Source organism: Brachyhypopomus gauderio, unplaced genomic scaffold (assembly GCF_052324685.1).
Source record: "Brachyhypopomus gauderio isolate BG-103 unplaced genomic scaffold, BGAUD_0.2 sc449, whole genome shotgun sequence".
NCBI lineage: Eukaryota > Metazoa > Chordata > Actinopteri > Gymnotiformes > Hypopomidae > Brachyhypopomus > Brachyhypopomus gauderio.
This window is the reverse complement of record NW_027507270.1, coordinates 13,347-31,838: the sequence shown is the minus strand read 5'-3', so window position 1 is coordinate 31,838 and position 18,492 is coordinate 13,347. Positions and strand designations below refer to the sequence as shown.

Below are 18,492 nucleotides of genomic sequence, written 5' to 3'. Positions count from 1 at the left end.
AAACACGGAGGCACAGATTAAGAAACGATATTTTAATTCTTTCAAAAGTGGAAAATGACAAGTTTTGGGAAAGAGTAACTGGATCAACTCAATATTACCAATATCTAAAACGTTAGCAGTTGCTAAGGGGGGGGCGTGCAGTTCGTATACGGGGACAGGGTTGCTCCAGCAGAAACATACATCACTTGATTTGCAGCCACTGACAGTACGAGCTAATATTAATTTCTCTTCACCCCATTGAAATACATCATGTATGTGTGTGTGTGTTGCAAGAACTTCCAGGTCACTACCACAACTAATACATTATAACCATTACAGGCTTGGGGCGAGACAATCCCATCAGTTTTCTCGGTAACCTTTGAAACCAAACCCGGTTTCGAACAGACAACCCACACGCAGAAGATGCCCCGTGAAAGCCCGGCAGAGTTTCACCAGGGTCTTCTCTACCGCCTGTAGCGGTACCGCTTGAAGTGGAACCACAGTTGGAAAATGCCGTTGGCGAACTGGCAGCGGAAACCGTGGCGATGGGAGTACTCCCACTCGCGGTTGACGATCTTGAAGGCGATGTCCTCGTAGGGCGGCCCCGCGTGGAAACGCAGCACGCCGAAGTCCTTGTTGTCGGGGCTGGGTTCCAGGAAGTACTGCGGCGTGGAGCGCTTGTTGATCAGGTCCGGGTAGAAGATGTTGAACTTGTAGCCCTGCACGATCTTGGGCGGCGGGTTGTCGAAGTCGTAGTGGGTCTGGTTGTACTTGTTCCACTCGAAGCCCGTGTGCACGCGGTTGAAGAAGCGCGGCTTGCGGGGCCGGTACTTGTCCGCCCACAGGTACATCTTGCCGGTGAGCGGGAGCTCGACGCTGAACTGGGCCTCGTCGCTGCTCATGCCCTCTTTGGCCCGCCGCACAAACGCGTCCTCTGCGCTCTCGTTGGCGTCGCCTGGAGAACGAGGGAGGGAGGAGGGACGGGGGGGGGGGCAGAGACAACAGCATTTTCACACCAACATTAAGCGGAACAGTTACGCCAAAAAAAAGAATATGAAATAAACGTGTGATGTACGTGTGGTTTGCGAGCTTGGCCACACCCACCCGTGACCTGCAGCTGTCGGCGGGCGAGGACGAGACGTTGCAGGTCCTCGTCGGCGTCCACCGTGTGCGTGTCCAGCGGCAGCTCGTTGGGCTGCAGCAGGGTGGGGCTGTAGCGGCCCGAGTCGTACTCGGTCATGCTCTGCTGGATCAGGTCCTCCTCGGTTAGCACCGCCTCCACGGCTCCGCCCTCCTCTCCTTCCTCTCCCTCCGCTCCGCCTCCCGCCGTCTCCTCGGACGCCCTGGGCGGACGGGACAGGCCCGCCGAGGGCCCCTCGTCTCCTCCGCTCGCCAAGCCGCCGCTTTGCTCCTCCTCCCCGTCTTTTGTCTCCGCCCCCTGGGCGGAGCGGGCGGCGTCTTCGGAGGGAGAGCTGGTGGACGGTCCTGCTTCCTGAGACCCAGACTCTGCCTCTTGTGTACTACAGGGGGGGAAATAGAAGAACTTTAGCCAAAGGAAAGCACACAGGGAGTAAACTCTGCCGTCATTAGGCAGGAAGGGACAGGGCAGTGTTAATTTCGTTGACAAATAATTTTCATCATAGTTTTCGTCAACAAACGAAAACGAGATGATAACTAAATAAAAACTATACGAAGGGATAAAAACGATGACTAAATTAATGGTCATTTTCGTCAACGAATAAAAACGAGACGAAAATATTGGCCAGCGACGACATTCAATCAGATCTAATTTAGCTTTTGAGAAAGGTCGGGATAAGTTAAGAAGAGATCCAACCGTAACTACTTTAGCGTACACAGAGAGGCAGGACAAACCGAGTAACTGTCCAATCAGAACTAACGTCTTCACATCGCACACAACCCGGGAAGACCATACTAGCCTGTGAACTGTGGCCACTCATGAAATTCAACTTGAAGTTAACTCGACAATGTCAGCTGGGAGAAAGATGAGCAGCGATATATGGACACATTTCTCCTTTGACTTTGAGAAAAAGAAGACGGTGTGTAAACCATGTGGGACGATGATGTCGGGAAAAATACGACAAATGAAACGACATCTGCGGGCTATGGTATTCTTGTTTTTACGGCACCCAGTTTTATATAGAATGTAATATGCATTGTTCATAACAAACTCCATATGTTTTCAGGTAGAGCGGGCCTACTGGTCATCAATGTTTTGTTATTGTTATGCTCAATAACTAAGTTCAGGTCTATAAAGTTGTTTGGAAATTTGATTAGTATATATTGCACATACAAACAATAATATTCTGTAACTGGTTAATAAACGTTTCATTTTATATATATAATGACTATTACACCATTTATATTTAAGTCAACTAAATTCTTTTGATAATTAGTTGACTAAATTCTAATGATAATTAATCGACTAAAACTAGACTAAGACTAAAAACAAATCCAATGACTAAATTATGACTAAAACTAAATGACATTTTAGTCAAAAGACTAAGACTAAAACTAAATCAAAAATTGCTGTCAAAATTAACACTGGGACAGGGGCAACTCACAGCGCCTCCTCGCTCCTGGGCTCCTCCTTGATGATGGGGAAGAGCGGCTCACTCTCCACTCCCTGTTCCTGCTTCAGCTTGTACAGCTTCAGCCTGAGCACGTCCTGGTGCCTCTCCCGTAATCTGCCCGTCAACAGGAGTGAAGCAGACGCCCCATTGGCCAACAAAACTAACAAGAGCATTTATCCGCATGCCAAATCATAATATAAAACTAGAAATGTCAAAACCCATTTTAGATACATACACACACACACACACACACACACACACATATATATATATACACATATTATATATATATATTTTATATATATATATATATATATATATATATATATATATATATATATTAGGGGTGGGACGCGATTAAAAAAATTTATCAAATTAATCGGAAGCTTTGTAATTAATTAATCGAAATTAATCGCATTTTAATCGCATTTCAGTATTTAACATGAGAAATATTAATTTAAGTTTGAATGATGAATGAATCAATGAACATAATCATAAACTTCAACATCTTGTTTATTTTTCCACCAGTCTACTACGAAGACCAATATATGTGTAGTGTGCAGAAAACAGTTCAGAACATTGGAAATTCTGACCAAAAATGTTGTTTAATTTAGGGAGTTTTGCTCAGGATATTGGAAGAATTGAAGTAAATCAGAAGATGTTTTTTAATACCATTTTAGATGGTAGACTTTCTTTACTTTCCCAGGCCTCTGCCATAGGCATCTTCATAGTGCCTAGAAGTGGTCTTCTGCATGCTCAAAGCAAATGACTGGATCTTCATCATCTATAGCAGTGGTTCCCAAACTTTTTCTGCCGTGCCCCCCTTTAGTAGATGAGAATATTTTTGCGCCCCCCCTACACCCCCCCCCCCCCATATTGACTAGGGATGTGTTGAAAACTTACAAAAACAATAGGTTCACAACTTTGGTCAAACATGAAAAAAATTAACTGCAAGAAACATTTTAAATGGTTCAAGAATTCTAAATGTAATTTAAAATAAATAAGGAGATGAAATAAGAGAAACAGCAATACATATGCGGCTAGTTTGCAAGCGCAGACATCACGCAGAGCACAAAGCATGTAACGGCCAGAAATATGTGTACTGTCTCTTTAAGGGAGCGAGTTGAGCGTGCGTATGGAATATTGTTTTTTTAGCTTTCCGCCGTAGACCGAGTCAGACCACTGCTCTTTAATTTATTTCTGTAAGTAACGCATTAAATGAGCTTTGGACAACTCACCAGTTCATGTATGAACAGTGAAGTATTGCTGGAGCCCAGGTTTATTTTGGTCAACCAGCAAATAAACGGACTAAGTGGAATACCACCAGCGCGAGTATTAGGGTTGAACTAACTCCGAAAAGCAAGCAATACAAGCATATAATTAGAGTGAATAGATCTGTTTTTATGGATCGGTCACATTGTCCCCGATACCCGATCTAGAATTTTTTCAGATATTAATATCGGAATCGGTGCATCCCTAATATTGACACATGTGCACGTTTTACTTTCAAGCTCCGCGCCCCCCCTGCAATAGCTCCGCGCCCCACCTAGGGGGCGCGCCCCCCACTTTGGGAACCACTGATCTATAGATTCATCATCTATAATATGAGCTGTCACACCAAGATCATTCTTGTTGCTAACAGAGGTCCAGTGATCCCCAGTCAGAGCCACATTTGTGGCACTCTTCACAATAACCTGTTTTAATTCTTTCCTCATCATACAGCTGCTGGATTTTCTTCGACATTGTCTTTCTGGGGTGAGTTTCCCAAAACGTTCTTAGTGCCAAGTACTTCGTCACCTCGTTCTTACGTACGAGGTTAAGAAGTACCTGGCGCTAAGAACGTTTTGGGAAACTCACCCCTGGACGGTAGTTCGTAACTTGCATCAGTTGACGCAATTCGCAGCGCTTCTTGTAAGTCTTTATCTTCGACCACAGAGAGCGGACAACACAAATAATGTGACGCATCATGTATAAACGCGTGCGGAGTCGCGCGCTACGGCCACTCGCGAAAGTTTAATCCAGTCTTAATGGTCCAATGAAGGTCATTTAAAAACCAGGACGTTTCCTCACAGGATGTGAATTACGGACGTTTGGTCACCCTATAGTACCAGGAATACATTTAGCAGCTAAGTTATCGTTACTGACCTGCGCGTTAAGCTGGGCGTACACTGTGCGATTTTTGGCCCATTTTCAGCCGATTTTTCACTCGTTTCGGCTCAATCACGTGTCGTGCATCGTATAGTTTACACAGGTAAACGAGGAACGATTCACACCTCACGACCAACTCCCGATCAGAAATCGCAGCGTCGCAAGAACATCAAACATGTTTGAAATTCAAATCGCTCCTCGTGAGAGTATCGCACTGTTGAAGCAGCTCCACGAGCCGACTCTCCCTGCGATTTAGTCGTACAGTTTGAGCTGGAGCTGAGTACACGATTTAAAATATCGTACAGTGTACGCCCAGCTTTAGCCGCAACATGTTTTGCGTTGAGGTGGTAACGAAGGGTGGAAGTGCTCCTGTGATAAGCGAACTCCTTCCTACATAAAGTGTAAATAACACTATTTTTGTTTGTACTTCCATCTGAAAGTTTATTTTATTTAAATTTCCCATCCACCAGCGTAGCCTCTTCAGTCATCTCCATCATGATCTTATTGTGTGTCCATAATCTGTATGCCCGGAACTCGCGCACTGAGAAACATTCCACGGTGCAAAAGTGTCTCGTCCGTTAAATGCGTTAATTTTTTTAGTGCGTTAATTTTCCTGTAATTAATTAATCGAAATTAACGCGTTAAAGTCCCACCACTAATATATATATATATATATATATATATATAAAAATATTAAATGATTTTTTAAATAACCAAAAAGTACATTTACACACCAAAATTGCAAGTGAACTCTTGAAGGGTGGTGTAGCAGGGTGTAGAGGGTGGAGTGAGGCCGTGTGCGTGCGTACCTGGCCCGGGCCATGTAGACCCGCACTTGCTGCAGCAGGCTCTCCCAGTAACCCACGTCCAGGTTGGATCCGCCCGCCCGGATCTTCCCCTCGATGTTCAGGTGCAGCGCCTGCAGCTGGCTGTACGTCTTGCCCTTGAAGATGGTCTGGACGTCCTTGCTGACGGACGTGTTGATGCCCTCGCGTCGGTCTCCTGCTCGCGGGCGGGGACGAGACCGAGCGCGCAGGCGTTAAACGGGTGGAGCGAGGCGCTGGAGACTCCGTGGTCATGGGGTTATACAGATTCAAACGTACAAACTGAAATCGTGTGCTGCTGTAAGTCGCAATGGATGTCAGCCGCTGCCAAATGCTATAAAAATCAAACCTTGTCCTGGAAGTATTATGAGAATTTTATATTTCTTTGAATTAGGGTGATAAAACTTCTGATCTTTCTGTGTTTGAGGTTGGTTAAAATAGCAGTGACTGAGCACAAATGATGAATTCGATCAAACCAATGAGTAGCCAGACGACACGATGCTACACGTGGGCAGCACGGTGGCTTGGTGGTTAGCACGTTTGCCTCTCAGCACTGGGGTCTTGGGTTCAAGTCCCTATCTGAGTGGAGTTTCCATGTTCTCCCCGTGTCTGCGTGGGTTTCCTCCGGGATCTCCGGTTTCCTCCCACAGTCCAAAAACATGGAGGTTAGGTAAATTGGCAGTGAGTGTGTGTCTGTGTCTCTCTCTGTTCAATAAAAAAACAAGTTGTTGTCTGAGTGTGTGTGCATGAATGTGTGTGTGCCCAGTGGTGGATAGTGCTCTGCCACTAGGGTCTGTCCTCTCTCCCCTTCCTGCACCCCATTCAAGCCCCCAGGGGGCTGTGGCTTCCGGTAGAGAGTACGCTGTGCGCAATTGGCTGCCGCTTCTCGCCGGTGTGTGATTGGTTGTCTGTGACGTAGCTGTGTTTACAATTGTAAAGCGCCTTGGGTATCCTGATAAGGCGCTATATAAATTGAAACATTCATTCATTTCATTCATTCAGGAGAGGAGGTGCTGGGTGATGTAAAGGGGAGGGAGGTGGTGCTGGGTGAGGTAACAGGGTGTGTAGATGTACCTGGCCCTTTCCCTGACGCCTCCAGCTTGCGGAGTTTGTTGATCTCGTCTTCCGTTATGGTGGTCATGTCCCTCCAGAAATCCACGTTCTTCCCCTGTTCCAGCTCCATGTAGACCTACACCACCCCAAACCAGGTGCAGGCAATTAAATCCAGGATACATTCTGAGTAGATGACGGCGTGCCTGCTAGGTGCTGAAAACGTAGCTGTAAATGAAATCTAATACAACTCCAGGTACACAGTCTACATATACAAAACACTTTATATGTCCAGATCACATGTCCGTCATACTGTAGTGCCGTCAGAATAACGTCAAAATACCGTCTCATACACAACGCAGCACAGAATGAAGTGAAAACAAGAAGGAAGACAACGAAAACGTGTCCCTGAAAAGCCAGGACACAAAACGGACAGCAGGACGGAGTAGCTACGGACGCCAGCACGGAACACACCTTGATGTCCTCAAGCAGGTCGTCCATGTCGGTGACGGTGAGGCCGTTCAGGAACGTGTAGGGCTCGTGCATCTCCACGGCCAGGTCGTCGTCCTCGGCGCTGATGTACTTGGCCAGCAGGTCGATGGGCTTGGCCCGCCCGTCGCGGATACGGATCTTGGACCTGTGCGAGACGCCGACGGACAGCACGATTAGCGTAGACGTGCGTGAACCAGCAAAAAGCAGCACAAGGTCCCCTGACTTGTATGGACCCTGGATCGGGAAAGTCCAGGACGCTTCCTTGGGGCAGTGGTAGTTTAGTGGGTAGGACTTTGCGCTCAGATGGTGGGTTTGAATCCTGGCTCTGCCACACTCCCTCTTAGGGATGCTGTACAGCAGGCGTGGCCAACCCGTCAGAGACCAAGAGCCACTTTTTTTTACTGCGTTACGGCAAAGAGCCGCCACATACATGGACATGTAAATTGTTTGAGGGTGGGGGGGCTTGGTGAGTGTAGATTGTTGACGGGGGGGGGGGGGGGGGGGGGGGGTGTAATGGACAAAAAATAAGTATTATATCACGATCGATTGCCAGTAGTTGGCGAATAGGGTTGCAGCGGTAACCGGTTTCACGGTATACCACGGTATTAAAATGCACGGTTATCATACCGTGTGCGTTTGCTTATTACCGGTAAAAAGCAAGCCAGCGGAGAAACTGACCCGCGCATGCGCAACTCCGCTCCGGTTCAGCTACTCAGCACACAGCAGTGAGAATGGCAGAAAGTGCATCAGACTTAACACATTTTTTAACAAAAAAAAAAGCTAAACTAAAATCAGTGGCGAAAATGACGTAATCGCGGTGGCTCCGCCCGTGCGCGAGGGTCTCGCGCGCTGTCGATTCGCGAGGTCGTGCACCTCTCGAATTTTGTAACTAATGAACAAAGTCATGTTTGCAGGATTCATACACGTTTAAAAGGTGGAATTAAAACACTTGTACGTCACTTTAAAGGTCCGTTTCAATATTTCCCAGCACCTTAAACTTAATTAAGTTAAATATTTATACATATACTCGAAATAATTCGCTTTTTCATCACATTATTTAATGGTTGTTTATTTCCAAAACGCCCAATCTTAACGTCTTCACGTTCTCTCATGTTTCGTCCTGGAATTAAAAGAGGCTCGTATTTGTTAACGTAAGACAAAAGAACTGTGCGGAGTCGCTTGCTACGGTCACTAGTGAAAGTATAAACCTAGCTTTTTATGGTCCTTGCTTTCACTGGATGTGAAAGACGCTATTAATTTACATGCGTTCAAATTCTAACGTACCTGTTTTTGATATGTTAAAACCAGACTCGGTGTGAAAACCTTAAAATAGACATCTCTATTGTGATGATGTCAGAAATAAATCCTCTCTTCCTGCAGTATCTGTTATAGTTATAGTTGTATAGTTGTACTGCCAAGTTATATTCCAACTTGGCAGTACAACGGACGTTTACAACAGTTGTTGATCAGACACTGACCCAGGCTCAGTTTATCAGATATTAAATAATTTAAACTTAAATAATTGTACTGAAATCCATGATTTAGGTTTCTCTAATTTTGCAGTATTTATATAAACATGTGTACGGCTTATTTTTTTAAAGGACACATTTTGTATACAATAGTTCCAGGTTTCTACAATAAATAGTTAATTGAACAAAAATAACTTGTTGTAATTTCTTTAAGGGTCGGTGTATCTTTTAATAATATACAAACTAACTGTGATACCGTGATAACCGTGATACCGCGGTATTTTCTGAGACGGTTATCATACCGTGAAAATCTCATACCGTTGCAACCCTATTGGCGAATTAGTAACTCGTGTGAAGACAGTCAAATGCGTGTTTTCCACTACGCCGGTTTTAAAAGTATTAGCAGCTCGCTAGACTTGTAAACAAACCGCGCACCACGAAGATGTAGCAGTGTGTCGCCCTCAGACATAGTTGCCAGGTTCGCGGTTTTCACGCCAAATTGGGCTTGTTTGGAAATCCAACCACGGGTAAAAATTCTGGGGTCGTGGGGTGTGGTTTTTTTGGGCTACTTTTGAGTTGGGCCACCAGGGAGTTACAAGTCAACAACTTTGGGCTTCAGGCTAGCTTAGGCTTCTGAAGGGCGGGTTTTACACTGACTTTGTGCGGGATATTTTTGTAGGACCTGGCAACCCTGCCCTCAGAGTTGATGAGGTACCCAGGCCACAGCACAGACCGTTAGTGCAGGTGAGAGCGGACCGGTTGGGGAGCCGCATGAAACCAGGCAAAGAGCCGCAGGTTGGCCACTCCTGCTGTATAGTGTCTGTGACCCTGTGCTCTGACACCAGCTATGATATGTGAAGACTGCATTTCCTTGTACTAATGTACAATGACAATAAATGACATCTTTATCTAAAGAGTGCTACATGGAGTATGTAGAGAGTGATCTCTCCCAAAACAGTGTCCAGGTAGTGAGGGTGACGAGATGCGTGGAGACGTGTGGTCTCACCTTAGCTTGGCCTGATGGAGGTGAAAGTTGTCCTCTTGCTCCGCCCATGTTTTAAAATGCTCCGCCTCCTTCTCTCTCTGCAGCATCTCCAGCTCCTGCTCTCGCATGGCCTTCTCCCTCTCGCGCTCCAGACGCAACTGTTTCACCTTCTGCAGCTCCCTGCGGTTGTCCTCCTGGATACGTTTGTTCCTCTCCTTCAGTTCCTTCTCTCCCAAATGCCCTATTCCCTTCTTCTCAAGAGCCTGCAGGGCACGCACACACACACACACACACACACACACAATCAGGGCTTCCCTTTCAAGACAATGGAGGTGTGCCAAAAAAATCGATTCATATTTCAAAAATCGATTCTCATTTACTACGATTCAGAATCAATTTTAAATGTCCCAAAATCGATTCTAAGTCATGGTGAAGTCTCGCGTTACGTAATTACAAAATTACAGGAGACTTTACGCAGCAGATCCTGGGACACACTCATGTGCGTTAAAGTTTCAAAACAAATGGAGGACAGAGATATTCAACCTGTCCCGTCTTCATTTAAGGCAAAAATATGGGTTCATTTTGGTTTTTACCGAATGCCAGGGAAGACCGAACTTGACACAATGTAGCTCGTGTGCAAGTCTTGTGTAACGCGGTGAGCACGGGAACGTACACACACGCAGTGGCGCAAAAAGGGGTTATGCAGCGTATGCGATGCATAGGGGCGCTGCACTAGAGGGGGCGCCAAATCGATACCAGAAAATTATTTGCAGAGTTGATCGGGGGTGGGGGGTGAAGTGCGGGAGGCGCCGATAGTATGTTTGCATACACCTCAGAAAGTATGTAGTTGCAACCCTGCACACACGTGAAATAATATAGAGAAGGGCGGACCAAAGTGCCGGCTCGCAAGAGCAAGACGTTTGATACTTGTCAAATGTATTAGCGAGAGGGAAACGCGCACAGCGACCCAGAACGTACAAACAAAACAACGCGGAAGACTCAACACGCAAAAGAATAGAAACAAAAACCGTGATGGCACGGAGTAAATAGAAAATACAACGCGTGGAAAATAACACTCAACCGCAGAGAGACAGGAGAAAGAAGCAAAATAACAACAGTAACTAAAAAACAGCGCGGATAAATGCAACGCGAAAACGAAACCAAGGACGCCAGCAGAAGTAACTGGCAAAAAACGCCGCAGCAAAATAAAACCCTTCTCAAAAATAAAGGCAAAACGGATAGGAAGAAATACAGGATTGGAAAAACTTGAGATGAGTCAGGAAGCGACGCAGGAGATAGATACTCAAATAAGTATAGAGAAAGCATAACAGAGAGAGGTGGCGAGACACCTTCAAACGAGAAGCAACCACTGAGAAAGCAGGGACCTGGCTGTGTACGGTTACACTGGTTTAGTCTGGGACTGACTCTGGTGCCGCTAGCAACGGCTGGGGGAACTGCATCCGAGCCAGCCCTGAGAGCTTGCAAAATGAAGCTAAAGAATTCTGGTAACACAACAAAAACCATTTTACCAAAGCACTTTATTTTTGTTAATTAAAAGTGAAAGACACTTTATTTTCTGTATTTGTCATTCTGTCTTGCAAAGCAGACTGTAAGTAGATCATCCATATTTTATAGACTGAAGCAGAATTTTTTATAAATCAAATCATTTTTGGATCGAAAATCGTTTTGAATCGAATATCGATTTTGAATCTAATCGTGCCCCCCAAAATCGGAATCAAATCGAATCGTGAGATAGTAAACGATTCCCACCCCTACAAGACAATGTTTAAAATTAAGTTTAAATGATGAGCTGGTCATTATCTAGAGCTCGGTTGATCCACTCACCTTCTGCCATTTGAAGGTGCCCAGCAGGTTATTGTCTCCAAACGGGTTGTCGGCGTTGGTGTAGCCCATGTATTCTTCACTCCAACCCATCTTCTCCCTCTTCTTCCTCTCTTTCGCCTCTTTCTTGGCCAGCCGGCGAGCTCGCTTCTCCTCCGGAGTCTCTAGAGCCTTCATCAGCTCCTTCTGTCTCTTCCGCTCGTCTTTGACGGACAAGGGGCCCTGGTCCCCGTCGTTGTCCTCCTGATCAGAACCGGACGAGGCCGAGGATCCCGACCGCGACTTCCCCTGTCGTCTGTCCCCGCTTCCATCTCGTTCGCCTCTCCCTCTGCTCCTGTCTCTCCATCGGTCTCGATCGCCTCTCCCTCCGCTCCTGTCTCTCCATCTGTCGCGATCCCTCTCCCTCTCCTCGCTTCTCCTCCTCTCCCTCTCATCCCTCCCTCTGCTGGGGCTCCTGCTCTCTGCGCTCCTACGCCTCCTCCACCGCTCGCTGCTCTCTCCATCCTTCACTCTCCGTCTCTCGACGCCGGAGCGCGTGCTGGAACGAGATGAGCTCCTGCTTCGTCTGTGCTCCCCCTTTTCATTCTTCCGACTCATCTTGTGTTTGTTCTCTCTCTGGTCGTCGGGTGACGAGCTAATAGACAGACAAGTGGTACGAGAAAGAGTATAAGCAAGCATCACAGTGTATTAGTGTATTTAAATACACTATTAGTGTATTTAATACACTACACTATGTATTAGTGTATTTAATACATTAATACAGTATTAACAATGCTAAAGCCAGCCTCACAGTTTTGCATTAAAAGCAGTATTTGGTCTTTTATCATGTTGAAAGGTGTTAGTTACATACCTGTTTCTGCCTTTAAATCTGCCCCCTGACTTGTGGTCTCCTGTTCTCCGTTTGCCACTGTCTGAGTCGCGACTGGGCCCACTGGACCGGCCACTACTTCTTGAACTACCGCTATCGGAGCGAGCTCGTCGAGAACTTTTTACAGGCGACCGGTTTCGACCATGTCTGTCCTCCGGAGACCGTGATCTGACTGTCCTCGTTTTACTTCTTTCTCTTTCCCCGGAATGGGAGCGAGTTTTGGACCGCCGATGCTTCTTAGATTCCATGTCTGAACGACTTTACGTTGAGGTCCTGAACGAGCCGAGACGCGTAAATAGCTAGTCAGCGACTGTAAGACAAATAACCTATATTATCTCGTTTTTTGTTGTTGTTTTTACGAATACGAAAATTACAGTTGGCTCTTTGTTCAAGCGGCAACATATCTGTATGGATTTGATTTCCTATTAATTTCAGGTAAAAATTAGCTGGCGATATCTGGGACACCTCCTTCTGGAGGTCCTTCCTTAGCGGAGACCCACGACGCCTCATATCTACGTCGCTTTAAAGACGTCACATTTCGCTTGCTAGTTAATAAGATTTTGATACTGGTTGCTCTTTTGGCTCTGAATGTTCTCAAAACAAAAGTAAACAAATGTTAAAACAAACATGTTTTATGATGTTTTAATGTTGTGAGCTGCTTTAGTGGTTAGAGAAAAACATCATAGCTTTTAACAAAAAAATATTTTAGTTTAAAAACTTGTAATTCTGATACTGATTAACTAGGTTCATATTGAAAGTAAAGCTTGGCACATTTCGGAGTTTACAATAATACATCCTTGTGTATTTATATGTATACTATTATATTTCTATATTAGTTTACTCGTCTGCTACAACAAATAGCTTTACGCGGACGCGCGTGCACACTGACTCAACGGCTCTGGGTTAGTTACCATAGTAACTGACGGTATGCGTTTGAAGTATAGTTAGAAAGCTAACATTAGCTAATGTGAGTGCAGACTATTTATAAACCTAATCATAATAATTTATATTTAATACAGGGTGAAACACAAAGGGATATGGCTGAGAAATATTACAGATTTGGACAGGCAAGTTATGTTACGTCTGTTTTTAAGAGTGTGGAATTTATTAGTTCTTTAATGCGGAATTTATATTGCTTTTTAATTAAATAATAACCTTAACTTTTAAAAAAACACATAACAGAAGATGTGCCAGATTCCCCAGTAAGAGTGATTACTACATCACCACTATTAAAGGTGCTGCTTACTGTGCTCAAAATAATGTGCCCTATAGATGTTGTTTTAATTATCCAGCCATTTATTTATGTGTTGTGTGTCCAGTGTTCTGACATGGAGGAAAATGACAACAAAACTTTGGAGAGTATTGAGGATGATTTGGAGGGTTTGGATATTCAGGTCATGACATCCCAGAGAAAAGAAGAGCTGTTTTCACAACAACTGGTCAAACAACTGGATAAGGGCTTCTCCAAGAAACTAAAGACAGTTGACAGGCAGTTTAAGAGCGTGAAGGTGGATAGTGTTAGCAATGACACAAAACTTATTGTATCTTTTAGAGACCAAGTGACTTGTGGATAAAGATAATTTAATCTTTAAACAGTGAAATTCTGTATCTAGGCACAATGTTTACACGGTTTTAACAAAGTATCTTTTCTGCCTTGATGTTTAAATGTAGTTGTCTAGGACAGCCTCTCAAAGGGGTTGTTATACTGGCAAGATGCTGTATCCCACTGAACGTGATGGCACAGTTCCTCTCACTCCAAGCCACCGCAAAATGTCCAACCACAAACACAGATCTCGTTGGGTCGTGTCTGGACATGCCAACAAAGTTAACTACATACCATTGGAGGCCTCCACGTCCCGTACAGAGGAGGATTCTGAGAGCCTCTCTTCAGCTAAAACTGGAGATGGCAAAGAAATTCGTAAACAGGCAAAAAATAAATTCAAGATCCCCAAAAGATTTTGCTCCCTCACCAGGACCATGAGTGGACTATTGGCAAGTTATTAAGTCTGTCTTAAAATCTTTTGTCTATTCTTGTATTAATGTACACCCCAGTAGGTAAGACTGAAAGTTAAGGCTATTTTTCCCATTATGTGTTTATTCAAAGAAGAGCATCACAAAAGATCAAGCAGTGGACTCATCAGAATAGCAGCACTTTTTTCGCACTAACAGGAACGCCGACAATACTGGCCTCTTTGTTATATTGTCATTTTTTTCCTCACTTCCTCACAGTTTTAATATGAAATAAATAATTATATATTTTTTCTCAATAAACACAAATGTTCATATACTGATAATGGAGATATTGTGGTTATATTAGTAGCCCAAGGGTCCCAAACTTCATCACAGGCCCAGACTCCAAGAAAGGCTGGTATAGTCCAAACATCAGTTCTTTATGTATTATCTTTATCTGGGATGCGTCTTAGTACAGGAACGCGTTTCGAAGTGTTTGTATTTTGGCTATCCGGCGACCCGTAGACGTCGAGTGAGCTTTCAAGAATGTTGTCAAAGTTGAAACAGGAGGCACATCGGAGAAAATAAACATTTGTTTCACTGGTAAGAGTGCTTTATATATGAATATATTTTAATTGACTCGATACTCGACTTTTCAAAATATATTGCACAGTTGTGTTTACGGACGTGCGGTATTTTTAGCCCGCTAGCTGTCAAAAAAAAGTCCATGCTAACGCTGGGATTAGCACTTAGCTAACATGTAGCTGACTGTCCTGCAGACATCAGACGTTGAGTTGATGATGGCTGTGTGCAGGAGATCCTGTGTCTAGGTTGGTGAACCATGGGCAACACTAGTGACCGTGTGTCCGGGGACCGACACGGGGCCAAAGCCCACCGGTCAGACAGTGGTGGGAGCCACAAAGACCATGAACCTAGCAAGATGGTGGACAGCACAGATGACCCAAACATCTTCAACACTCATGGCCCTGATGCAAAAGTATGAACAACACTACTGCGTTTAATGTTCTCCAGCGGTAGTGGGTTGTGTGGTCAAGGCTCATGTCAGCCATGCAGAGATTTAAAGATAGTATTTGTGTCATTCCAGGCCACAGGGGAAAAGGACTTCGCTCCAGATCTAGATGATTTGGTAAAGACAGGCCCACAGGCTCGCCCTACAGTGATCCGGTGGGGAGGTGGTGGTAAAGAGGTCTACATTTCAGGCTCCTTCAACAACTGGAATACCAAGATCCCACTCAATAAAAGGTGGCCGCTCTAAAATTAATCTGGACGCCTATAAAGACATGAATTAAATTTGGGGAAAGTGACTTGTTAGTCTAGCCCCAAGAGTACTACGCAGTTCAAAAAAAGTTGTCAAAATGTTGCTCCAAATGTTTATTGCACCTTGAGAAATAATGTGTCCTGTCAAATTTGTTGTCCTGTTCCAACTATTGTCACATTTCTATAGGTAAATCAGGAAACGGCTGATCCTTGTGTAATATTTATTTTTGTTCTCATTGTATATTATGCCACACAAAAGCCATAATGACTTTGTTGCGATCCTGGAATTACCTGAGGGGGAGTATCAGTACAAGTTCTTTGTGGATGGACAGTGGGTGCATGACCCTTCTGAGGTAAATCACAAAACTATAAAAATCATAATCACTTTGAGTACTTGTAATTGTGTAGCACAGACCGTTTGTGTGAGTTGAGTATTAACAGTGAGCCGCTCTGGTCTGCAGCCAGTGGTGACCAGTCAGATGGGCACCATCAATAACCTGATCCAGGTGAAGAAGTCGGACTTTGAGGTGTTTGACGCGCTGCAGGTGGACTCGCTGGAGTGTTCAGACTCCTCTGGTGAGAGTCGGCCATTCTTCTCTCACTCCAGCACAGAGTGTTAAGGATGTCAGTGACCACATATGTACACTGGGGCCACAACTGCTTCTCAGCCGGTTTAATGCATTAAAAGTGCAGCCTGTAGGATTCACACAAGCATTAATGATGTTGAATGCCAGTTGGATGGTGTGAGCTGGGAAGAGAAGGCCCGCCGTGTCTTAAATGCAGTGTAATTCCCTCTTTAGACCTGTCCAGTTCTCCACCAGGACCGTACGGGCAGGAGGTGTACGTGTTCCGCCCAGAGGAGCGCTTCAAGGCCCCGCCCATCCTCCCCCCACACCTCCTCCAGGTCATCCTCAACAAAGACACGAACGTGTCGGTGAGTCTGCCTTCGCCTCAGTAATTGTGTTAACGTGCCGTGTCGGCACAGAAGTTACAGATCTCTTTGTAATCCGTCTGATCCAGTGTGATCCAGCACTGCTGCCTGAACCCAACCACGTGATGCTCAACCATCTGTATGCCCTCTCAATAAAGGTATGGGCTCATGCACACACACCTCAAACAGCTGTCCTGGCATGTGAAAATGCAACGTGTCTAATCTCTCTGCCTGTTTGTCTTCCTCCCTTTGTCTCTGTCTTTCTTTGTCCTTCTTTCTGTAGGATGGCGTGATGGTCCTCAGTGCGACTCACAGATATAAGAAGAAGTATGTCACCTCTCTGCTGTACAAGCCCATCTAGGTCTGAACATCACCACTGTGCAGGATTTCCTGTACTTCCTGTAGTCCATTGCAATACTCACCCAGTTTACAGCACTTCTGACGACCGCCCACGCTTGCTAAAGCGTGGAAGAGTGTGTGCACGTGTGTGTTGTAAACCCCCCCCAAATGGGCTATATGTATTTTAAGAAAATCTGGCATGCTTTAATTTACATCCTCCGAAATGTAATCGCAGGTTAATTCACGACTGAGTTTTATAACGGGTGTATTTTTAACTGCTTTTTACGGTTTTACTTTATTTAAACAAGCAGTTGTTGCGTTATAGAGTCTGCTCGGAGAACAAAATGGGCTGTCTGGGCGTGCCGCTAAGCAGCAGGAATAAAGATTGAAAGACAGAGGGTCAAAAGTCGAGCGGTAGCATGTGAAAGGAGTTCTTTATGTTTGAAAGGGCTTTTGAATTTCTCCAGAATGGCTTAAACCTGCTTCATGCTGTCCAAGCAAAAAACAAACAAAAATAAAAAAAATAGAAGTGCAGTTTGTCAATCACTGTAAACTCTGTAACGTTTATTAGGGCTAGGTGCACTGGTAGTGCGGGTGTGGGGCGGTCGGCTCTACGCTCTTGCCTTCCAGTGCGATCACGTGAGCACTTTAACCACGTTTTCACTGTGAGGAGCTCAGGCAGCAAGCCTTCAGTTCAACTATGCATTGCACAGACCTTGAACTGTAGGCTCTGGCTGTATGAAGCACTGTTTCTACCAACGCCCAATTCCAATTCTGTAAAATCTTTTTATTTATTTGAGTGTGCTGTGTTTGCTGTCGTTATGTATGCAGAATGTTGGTTTACTGTGTATACCATCATGGTGTGACAAACATTTATTGGTGGTTATTCTAGATATGAGGTCTTTAGTAGATGTGTATGCACTTGTTTTTAAAGGTTCTGGATTACTAGGTCAAAAAACAGAATCTGGATGCTAATCTGCACCAAATTTATTGCAGACGGTTACAAGCCTGACGTTTTGTTCAGCGATTTGTGATGTTTTATACTGATGTTCATCAACAGCTTCATGCATTTGAGTATATAGATTTGAGTTACTTTGGGTTAAAATAGAGTTGCTCCAAAGATATAGCAGAATTGGATTTTTCAAAGTATCCCAAGAGAAAGGATTTAAAAATATATTGTTGTGATGTGGCAATTGCTTTTGAACTATGGTCTTTACAGGATCCAAACACTTGAATTTAGTGTTATCTTTCAAAAAGTGTTGAGCTATACCTTTTATGTAATTATTTTGACTTTGTTTGCAAATTAAAAAAAGGAATACAGCCTATTGCAGATCATTGTTTCTGAGTGAGAAGAGTGTCCAGTCCCTCCTCGAGTGTTTCTTCTGTGGAGCGCAGTGTTAAAGATGGCCACAAATCCCGAATTTAAGACTCAAAACTGCACGCTTGACCTGGAGTTCAGCCTAGCACTAAAGTCAGCATTATCCCAAAGTCAACTCAGTATTCATTGTTGGACAGTAGAAGTGCAATTTACAGAAGTTTAGCATTAAACAGAATGACTTAAACGTTATTATATATTCACAGCAAACAGATATGTCACTGTGCTGTCCTCTCGGGGTTTAGAAATATTAGTTGTCCTTGTAGCTTTGAAACTGCAGTATATTTATGAAAGGATTTATAACAGTAAAACATTTACAACAATTAAAATTTAAATCTCTCTGCAAAATGCCAGGACAACAGGCACGAAGA

At 44.5% G+C, this 18,492-nt stretch overlaps 3 protein-coding genes across 4 annotated transcripts; 2 read left to right on the top strand and 1 right to left on the bottom strand.

Moving 5' to 3' along the window:
• Positions 1-17: 17 nt before the first annotated feature.
• On the bottom strand, positions 18-12,653 carry LOC143506201 (splicing factor Cactin-like). The gene is made up of 9 exons (XM_076996270.1): positions 12,231-12,653; positions 11,384-12,014; positions 9,560-9,801; positions 7,067-7,229; positions 6,617-6,731; positions 5,528-5,720; positions 2,562-2,684; positions 1,084-1,499; positions 18-934 (listed from the first exon to the last, which is right to left on the bottom strand). The coding sequence occupies exons 1-9, from the start codon at positions 12,494-12,496 to the stop codon at positions 444-446; spliced, it is 2,640 nt and encodes an 879-aa protein (XP_076852385.1). The 5' UTR covers positions 12,497-12,653; the 3' UTR covers positions 18-443.
• A 535-nt stretch (positions 12,654-13,188) lies between these two features.
• On the top strand, positions 13,189-14,530 carry LOC143506206 (uncharacterized). 2 transcript variants are annotated; one of them, XR_013128172.1, is made up of 4 exons: positions 13,189-13,315; positions 13,568-13,756; positions 13,920-14,240; positions 14,356-14,530. XR_013128172.1 is itself a non-coding variant. In XM_076996279.1 (4 exons), the coding sequence occupies exons 1-4, from the start codon at positions 13,286-13,288 to the stop codon at positions 14,392-14,394; spliced, it is 582 nt and encodes a 193-aa protein (XP_076852394.1). In that variant the 5' UTR covers positions 13,189-13,285; the 3' UTR covers positions 14,395-14,530. The 2 variants fall into 2 exon arrangements, 1 of the variants encoding a protein (XP_076852394.1); XM_076996279.1 differs by having other exon boundaries at positions 14,353-14,530.
• A 118-nt stretch (positions 14,531-14,648) lies between these two features.
• On the top strand, positions 14,649-18,071 carry LOC143506205 (5'-AMP-activated protein kinase subunit beta-2-like). The gene is made up of 8 exons (XM_076996278.1): positions 14,649-14,801; positions 15,013-15,195; positions 15,304-15,461; positions 15,736-15,829; positions 15,938-16,052; positions 16,277-16,410; positions 16,497-16,565; positions 16,691-18,071. The coding sequence occupies exons 2-8, from the start codon at positions 15,040-15,042 to the stop codon at positions 16,766-16,768; spliced, it is 804 nt and encodes a 267-aa protein (XP_076852393.1). The 5' UTR covers positions 14,649-14,801; positions 15,013-15,039; the 3' UTR covers positions 16,769-18,071.
• Positions 18,072-18,492: the final 421 nt, after the last annotated feature.